General features: G+C 31.6%; 1 protein-coding gene and 1 non-coding gene across 2 annotated transcripts; one reads left to right on the forward strand and one right to left on the reverse strand.

Moving 5' to 3' along the window:
- Positions 1-5149: 5149 nt before the first annotated feature.
- Positions 5150-7213, forward strand: LOC7492025 (fibrillin-5, chloroplastic). Its single transcript, XM_002300166.4, has 7 exons — positions 5150-5627; positions 5752-5867; positions 5950-6072; positions 6216-6314; positions 6430-6474; positions 6676-6749; positions 6866-7213. Exons 1-7 carry the CDS (start codon positions 5333-5335, stop codon positions 6948-6950), a joined length of 837 nt encoding a protein of 278 aa, XP_002300202.4. The 5' UTR covers positions 5150-5332; the 3' UTR covers positions 6951-7213.
- A 174-nt stretch (positions 7214-7387) lies between these two features.
- On the reverse strand, positions 7388-7504 carry LOC112326358 (U5 spliceosomal RNA). Its single transcript, XR_002979994.1, has one exon. It is a non-coding gene; the product is annotated as a U5 spliceosomal RNA (small nuclear RNA).
- Positions 7505-9229: the final 1725 nt, after the last annotated feature.

Genomic DNA, 9229 nt, shown 5'->3' on the forward strand with positions numbered 1-9229 from the left:
TTTATTTTTTAAATGGATGTGTGGAATTTTAAAATTCTGGCAATCAAGTGAAATCTGAAGAGTTGGCAAGTATAATATAAAAATTTCGCCTGTCATTTTAATGCTGAAGTGAGTTGTTTGATATGGATATAAGAGATGGCATGAGAGATTTTATGTTTTTTAAGGAATATTTAGTTACATTCTATTATTTATTTTTTTAAATTATTTTAAAGAAATAGATATTAAAAAGAGAAAATTTGAAAATGTTTATATTATTTTTAATGTATCATGAATTTTATTCTATTTTTTTTATTTGTATTTGTATCTTTTTTAGATTCTAGTAAATAATTAATAAAATACTATTAGTTATTCACGACACCAATATAAAATTTAGTATCTAATAAGATACACAAGGGAACACTTACAATTTCTTGATAGGTTAATATAATTAATTTTTTAATTACTTTATATATTTTATTGAAAAAAAAATATTGTCATTAGTATTATGCTATCAATCATTTGCCACCTCATTCTTCAAATCCATGTTATTCAAACCACCTCAATTAAATTTCTTATGTTATATTTATCACATCTTTTAAATTTTAGTTGATGATTATAATTTTGAGAACCCATACTACATCTATTGAGAAAAATAAATATTGACACGCAAGATTGTGAAAAATATCAACTTATCATGCTATTATATGATATAAGTTTAGGGTTAATTTCTGATCTTGTCTTGGGAAGACATTGGAATTTGTGTGTGCAGCATGTCTCACGTTGATATTTTTGATTCCTGCCTGGTAGATGATGACAATGGACAGCTTCGACAGACATTTAAGTATGTAGATAGGTTTGGTCACCGGCTTGTGACCTCCAATCATCTTGCCCTCGATTTTTGGTGACTGTCACACCGACTTCAAGTCACTGTTGACTTTACTATTTTGCATCGAAAAAGAAAGTAAAATGCTTTTGTTTATGTTGCAAAATAAATAAATAAATGAATTTTACCATAGTCATGGTGACCTAAAAGTCATGGAAGAAAAACTGTTTTCAGAAGAATGCAGTATCCATCCAAGGATAGAGAGCAAAATATCAGAGAAAATATGTCTGGACCCGGTTTTTCACATGGACTTGTATATAGATAAGGTTTTTCTATATATTTTTATATTCATATAAACTCAAATTTATATACAAATCTTTTCTTTGTATAACTCAAATAGAATTCTACACAACATGATAATATAACTAACTTCATAATATAAATTGAGTATCTTAATACAAGAGTTAATACAAATATCATAATTGTAGAGCACTAACTAGATATAAAGAAAACGTGTTAATTACAACTAAAAGAACATGTTCTGAAGATCCAACAAGAGTGATCTGCTAATAAGTTATAAGCCTGAAAAAGATAAATAACGAGAGGGTGAGTTCAACATCTTAGTGAGTAGATAATGTTCAATACACGTACACAAAATAATACAACAATGAGAAATATAAACACAAATTTGACTTTAAGTTCTTACATGAAAGTTTCTCAAATAGGTCATAACAAGAATATAATAAGGTAAGGCTCGTCAAAAAATCAAATGCAATGAGCATGACGATGCATAATGTGGGATTCAGTAGCTACAGGTTGGTGACTCTCCCGACCAACTACAATCCAGATATGATGTGCATAAAGACTAACACTACTCTGTTAACATGAGTATTCTAACTGGCATACTATATGTTCATATTATAATCATACAGACAAATTCGTATCTCAATGCTCAACTCATGACATCAATCAAATGAAGAGCTATCAATTCGAAAATAAATAATGATTCATAACAAAGATTCAGTTTCAATAAATTATCATACTTAATCATAAATAAGGAATAAATAATAATATAAGAATTACCAAGAAGCACAATCAATTCCATATTAACAATTTAAGTATTTATACTAATCTTCTAGCATATGAAAAATTATCCACTTACCTGACTTAAAAGTAGAAATAACACGGAATCAGATACCGAAAGCAATTCTACTGATGTCCCGCATGTAGAATATCAGGATTATCTGAATGCAAAATGAAACACACTCCAAAACAACTAAAAAAAAATATACAATCTATTTAATACATTTAACTTAGGATCTAATTTATAGCCCTATATGTTTATGAACCAAATCGGTCCTTTTCCCAAAAAACTCAAACATCAAACGGTTTCTCGAAATCTAATTCAAAAGAAAACAAACAAAAAAACATGATAATTATTCACCAACTAACCTCAATTATTTGTCAAACCAATCCGAAAAACTAAAATTACAGCTAGTGCTAATTTGAAATTTTCTCAAATTTTTAGGAGTTTAAATTGTATTTTTTTCAAATTGGAGGACCAAACTAAAAATATCATAAATCTTTAACTATACTGAAATTTTACCCATAATAAATCCTCAACTCTGTCCACAATCTCGAATTATGCTCCAAGGACCAATCTGTATTTTTTCAAAGTTCAAGGACTAAATTATAAATATCTAAATTTGAGGGACCAAAATAAAATTTCATCATCTTCAACCTCAAGATCATACTGTCGAGATTTCCAGCAATGATATTTCACAATTTCAATATTCTCACACCCAATACATCAATTAAACCAATTAATCTCAAAATCATTATTCCTAACAAAATCATCTAAAATTCAATCAATTAAATCATTATCCATAACAATTAATCCATAACATTTCAATAAATTCATCAATTATATCCAAAACCCTAATCTTTAACAAATTCAAAATCTTAACTAACAACTAGGCCTGTTCATGGTTCGGTTTGAACCACAAAAACCAACCGAACAGAGTAACTTAAATTTTTGAAAATTCAAACCGAATCGAACCGAATTCTGGTTCAAACCAAACCGGTTCGGTTCGGTTAAATTCAGTTTTTTGGCTGGAAAACGGGAAACCTAATCACCTGAATTCCTAAAATCCATAATGCCAAACATGAAAACTATACAATAGATTTCCTTCACGAAAGGATATTTTGCATCACATGATCCCTAATAGCTCCATTTCAATTCTCAATATATAATAATAAACAAAAAAACCAAACCTAAGGAAATCCCAGCATAATTTTAAACGATTTCTCAACAACATGAACATAATAATAAAAAATTCAATCCTACAATGAAATTCTAGTTGCAGAAGAAAGTTCAACAAAATCAATCAGTAAAAAATCAGACAGATCTAACAACGCGATCAAAATGAAAAGGAGAAGGACGACGAATAGACTTTGTACTGAGAATTGAGCTCTTCTTTGAGCTCAGGGATTTCACCCTTCTTGGTCGTCGAGAAATACTTTGAATCGTGACCGCTCATGCCTGCCTACTTGTTTGGCTCTGCAAATTTACAAATTGTGAAAGACAGACGTGCGAGCGAGAGATAAAACAGAGACTAGAACGTGAAGTGAAGAGAGAAGCCAAGGAGATGGAGATGTGGGTTTTTGTTCGGCTAGAGAAGAGACAGATGCAGGGAGCAGAGATGCAGAGTGGATGAAAATTGAAAGGGAAAGGAAGAAGGGAAAACTAGTCTCTAGTCTGGGTGGCGGCTTTTCATGTAATGTTATTAGGGTTAGGTTAACTGTAGACTATAGTAATTATAGGTGGTGACTTGGTTCGGCTCAGTTTACCGGTTTCTGTTGTAAAACCGAAACCGAACCGGCAAGATTTTATGGTTTTAAAAATCGGTTTAATCGGTTTTCCATCTCGGTTCAGTTTTCTCGATTAATTTTTCATCGATTTTTTCGGTTTTCTCAGGTAATCGATTTTTTTGAATACCCCTACTAACAACAACCCTTATACATATTAAAGTATAAATCTTATCTTAACAACTTATTTCTTCTAATTCTCTTCCTTTCTCTCTCCCAGTTCTCTCTCTCTAATTTCAAATCTTTCTCTTTTTTTCTCTTTCTATTTATATTTATCAACTCATACACAATTACCTCAATACCCCTCATTCATGTATACTTAATATGTATCCCTTCCATAGCGTTGTTGCTTTTTCATATTAATTCTTTCTCTTTTATATTAAAATATTACAAAATACATGTATAAATTATATTAAATTTAAAAATATAATTGTGTTGTTATATATATATATATATATATATATATATATATATTGAGTTAAGTTTGACAATACTTTATTCATTTCTCATTAAGTCTAAAAAAATTCTTTCATTCAAGTCGGTTCAAATATATTCTTATCAATATCAATCGTATTCAAGTTAAATTACCATCCTTAACAGCAAACAAGGGTTGTTATTCGTCCGAGAAAAAAAAAACTTTTTGTAGAAATCTAGTTCAAAATTTTATTTGCTTATTTAATCATAGTTTTTCAATTAACCAAATTAGCATAGTAGTGTTTGTTTTTGCAGTTAGGCTGAGTTTATAAAAGTTTTTGAATGTTTTTTTTTAAATTAATTTTTTTAATATTTTAGGATATCAAAATATATTTTTTAAAAATAATATTATTTAAATATATTTTTAAACAAAAAAATATTTTAAAAATTAATTGCTATTATAATATAAAAAATTACGGTGTTCGGTGTTTTAGTTCCCATTTACATTGCAGTAAAAACATGAATTTTACTGATGTGCAACCGTAATACTAAACTTTGCTTTAGTTTTTGTTTGGTGTGTTGGTAAATATTAATTTTAAAATATATTTTGTTTGAAAATATATTAAAATAATATATTTTTTATTTTTTAAAATTTATTTTTAATATTAGTATATCAAAATAATTTAAAAACATTAAAAAATTAATTTTAAACTTAAAAAAATTTAAATTTTTTAGCAAATACATGGCTAGGCCAAACAATTTCTTAGTGTTTGTTTATACTTGCGATGCACTGCAATCCAAATAGACCCATAGAAACTGTTAGACATATGCTTTGGAAATTTTTTAAATTTTTTTAGCTACAAATTAATATTTTAATTTATTAATATAAAAAATATTTTAATTTATTAAAAAGAACACATTAAAAAATCAATATCTCCATTTCAGATTCTCAACCACAGGTGTGCATAGACACATCTTATCCAAAGATGACTCAAAACGGCAGGGAAGGGACGGTGTCCATGCTTTTACAAGCAGAAAATTAAATCTTATTAATCAATCACCGCTCTTCAATAGTTTAGTATTCATATAACTATTTAATAAGTATACAAGTTGTAATAAAAAATTAAAATGGACACATAAACCAACAAACTAGGAGGATGCAAACCCCATTAGGAAAAAAAGATACCGCAAATCCCATTTTCTTGGCTCTATCTTTCAGGCTTAAACAAGAAAGAAGCAACACCTATCATGTTTCTGAAACTGGATTCTATGGCTTCTAAGCTTGTAAATCCAGCTTCTCAAGTGGGGCATCCAGTACCAAGAATGAGAAAGATGCTTAAAACTCATAGCAGGTCAGTCCCAGCTATAATTCATCCATGGACCAGGAGGAAAAAAATTGCTGATGGGGTTAGGCCAATTCACACCATCAAAGTTGCAGAACAAAGCCCTGGATTAGTTGATGATAACAAGGAGATCAATGAAAATGACAAAGATAACAGGGAAGTTGAACAGATTAAAGCAGACCTTTACCAGGCAGTCCAAGGTATGTCTGTCCCCCCTTGAATTTTCAGTCTCATGTTATTCTGCCATTAATTCCCTCAACAATGAGCTTGTTGAGCATTCTGCAATGAATACTGAAATGGGGTGGCATTAAAATGTGATCAAAGTAATTAATAGAGGGATTTTTGGAGTCCCATCTGCAAAGAAATCTGCGATTCTTGGTTTGGTGGAGCTATTAGAGTCTCAAAATCCAACACCAGATCCTACTCTAAATCTTGAGAAGGTAAGTCAATAAGCTTATATGTAAGTTGTGAATGTGCCGATGAAAACTTGGTAGTTAAAGTGTTGCTTCTATAATTGGAAAGGTGGGTGGTCGCTGGAAGCTTGTGTACAGTACAATCACTATACTGGGTTCAAAGAGAACAAAGCTAGGATTGAGAGATTTTATCACCTTGGGAGACTTTTTCCAGAACATTGATGTCGCTAAGGTATCAGATTCCTCTTGCGTATAGTAAGATTGATGAGTCCTATTCTTTTCAGCAAATACATAGTTTGTCAAAAGCAATTTATCTACTTCATTTTTTTGTTGGTCTTTGACTAAGTTTCCTCATTTACTGATGCAAAAATGGAGGGCAAAGCAGTTAATGTGATCAATTTCAATGTTAGAGGATTGAATTTGTTGAATGGACAGCTGACAATTGAGGCATCCTTCAAGATTGCGTCTAAATCAGTAAACACTTTACATTTTGGTCCCTTGTTCCTGCTTTTTCTTTGATTATGACTATCATAATTCATTGAAATTGCAAGTGATGACAGAGTACTAATCTTCATCTAATCTTTTTCAGAGAGTTGATATAAACTATGAAAGTTCTACTATCATCCCTGATCAGGTAAAGCTAAACCTATTGAGCAATGAAATATATGCTGCGTTTGCTAACATTTCGAAACTGCAGTCTGTGATTGTAGTTTTGCAACTGCAGACTATAGTTTTCTTGCAGAACATTTCATTTAGGACTGCAACACAAATTGATCCTGAATGTTTCAGTAACTTCAAAATTTCTTTGTTTTGTTGTGTGGAAAAACAACGACAGTTGATGAACCTGTTTCGAAAAAACTACGATCTTCTGCTTAGCATATTCAATCCGGATGGTTGGCTCGAGATCACGTATCCTTTTCGGCATTCTAATTCATTATTATGAATTTAGTTAGAGCATACTTACTTTAATATCATAGTTTGGTAATTGTGAAGAATGCACTTGATCCTTGATTTGGTTAACACAGATATGTTGATGATAACATGAGGATAGGGAGAGATGACAGTGGCAATATCTTCATACTAGAGAGATCCCAAGAATCTGAAACTTAAAGATCAATTTGCTGCTATGATCTGACAGCAAATTCATTATTTTAGTGATACAATCTTCAAGAATTATGCTGATTTCTTCAATTATTTCATTTGAAAATTTTGACTCATTGCAAACAGAACACATGTAATACTTTACCATATTGGCAAAAGCCAAATTCATCGCTGTTAAGTTTTTGAAGCAAAACAATGTGTCTACAAAAATCTGTCCAGCTACATTATACATGCAGCAAGAATTGCTGATATATGCAGTTCTTCTTATCCCATGCATCTTCTTTTCAAGAATGAAGTCATATTGAAAGATAATTCATTTTTCTGTTTAGTTAGTGTGCCACGACTTTCTGCGTTTTACCCCCCCAACCTTCTCTCTTAAACCTAGAAGGATAGATTTTTACGAACTAAAATATTGGAAACAAGGTTTTCGAACTTGAATTGTTAGGGATCTTCGCAATGGAAAATCCCTTCAAAAATAGAGGTATGCCGCTATCAATGGAGAGCACACGGTATTCTTTAGTAAAAGGCGAAAGAATAGTTCGCTCTGTGCTCACCACACGGCTCCATGGTTTCTTCCATTAACGACATGCTTCATTTTATAGAAATGAGGGCTAGCTTTTGTATGTCTCTTTTCTCGATGTGGGACTCCAGCTTTATATTTTCTTGCCTTTGCTTTACAATATTCTGCCATCGTAATACCATCATTTTTTTCTTGATAATATTACCATTTTTTGTCGACTTCCATTGACTAGGGGACAGATATCATGTGCAATGAATTCCCTTTCATGTTTAAATATGAGGCGTCACAATTCTGAGATACCAGTCACCTTAAATGTCTAAAGGAATCCAATCCATCTCTTTAAACCCCAACACTAAACAAGTTGGACCAAAAACCATGACGCTCCGCAGCAAGGAAAACAACAAGCCCTATGGGATGAGGCTATAGTTTGTAACCTTGAGCCTCAAGCTATGACATTCTTTTACAGTTCTCCTCTCCTCTCGCCAAAAAAAAAAAAAAATCTCTTGCATTGGCTAATTTAGTCATAAAGAGTCTTTTGAACATTAAGTTCGTGTATAACTTCCATTCCAATATTAGCACGATGCTTGTAGAAGGGATTTCTTTATTTAGCAGATAAGCCAGCCAGCCAGCCAGCCTCCAGGTAAGCCAGGACAGAGGTAACACAGTAGCGAAAATCTTAGAATTCATCATTTTTTACAGACTAGAAACAATTAAAAAGGATCCTCCAACTTGTGTAAAGAATGGAGAATATCCTTTCGAAGATCGGTTCGAGATATTGATGGTGTATTTCTCCCATGAGTCCTGCTATGACTACCAGAATTTTTAGATTTTATGTCGGTATTTATATTATCAATCAATCAGCATGAATTTTACTAACGGGCTCACGGACGACAATAGTCTACTGAAAAAACTCTCATTGGTGATTTGTGGTTTATTAGAAAATCTGTCGGTAATAATTTTATTGATGGATTTATTGACGGCAAAAGGATGCAAAAAAAAAAAATTCATCCACTTCATTCTGTCAGTATTTCCATCGGTGATTTTTTTTGTCCATCAATGTTCCCCTAAGTGAATTTGACATATAACCATCAAACAAAACTGTCTCTAATTCTGTCGGTGAGTAAAATAGCGAAGGACCCCGTCAGTAATAATTTAAAAATATATATTTTTTAAAAAATTCTATTAAAAAGAAGTAGAAAATAATTAAAATAAAATAAAATAATATAAAAATCAAATATTTATTACAAATTTAAACATTTATAAGTTCAAATACAATTAATTTAGAATAGAGGCACTGGAAGAGGAGGAGGAGGAGGTAGGTCTTCTCCAAGACCGTAGAGCCAATAAGAGGAAGAACATGTACCACTTATATGTGATCTCATCTCCATTATCAACTAGCGAAGTTCGGTCGTCTCAGCACTGAGTCGTTTATAATTAGCATCAAGATGGGTCGTCCGAGCTTGAACTCGTTGGTCTAAAATCACCTCAAACTCTGGAGTTTGAGTGCTTGAAATCGATTGCGAGAACCCAATAGTTGAAACACCGCGGGTTGTCTGCAAGTCCTCAGCTATAGTGTTAGAGAAATTGTACACTCGATTTCTATCGGGTCCACCAGACGATCTTGCCTCCAACCACATATTCAGATTGAGATCCAGATGGGTAAAAGGATCGTCTCTGTATCTCTCCTTCAATCGAGTGTTATATGTATCCTTAAAGAAAAAAGTTAGCAAATTTAAAATAATATTAACTTAAGAAGAAAATAATTGAA

Source organism: Populus trichocarpa, chromosome 1, assembly GCF_000002775.5.
Source record: "Populus trichocarpa isolate Nisqually-1 chromosome 1, P.trichocarpa_v4.1, whole genome shotgun sequence".
NCBI lineage: Eukaryota > Viridiplantae > Streptophyta > Magnoliopsida > Malpighiales > Salicaceae > Populus > Populus trichocarpa.

Excerpts from the sequence above, each read along its gene's own strand:
- LOC7492025 (XM_002300166.4), top strand. The coding sequence starts at position 5,333 with ATGTTTCTGAAACTGGATTCTATGGCTTCTAAGCTTGTAAATCCAGCT. Across the intron at positions 6,073-6,215 it reads AGAACATTGATGTCGCTAAG|GGCAAAGCAGTTAATGTGAT; the intron begins GTATCAGATTCC and ends GCAAAAATGGAG. Across the intron at positions 6,750-6,865 it reads GATGGTTGGCTCGAGATCAC|ATATGTTGATGATAACATGA; the intron begins GTATCCTTTTCG and ends TGGTTAACACAG.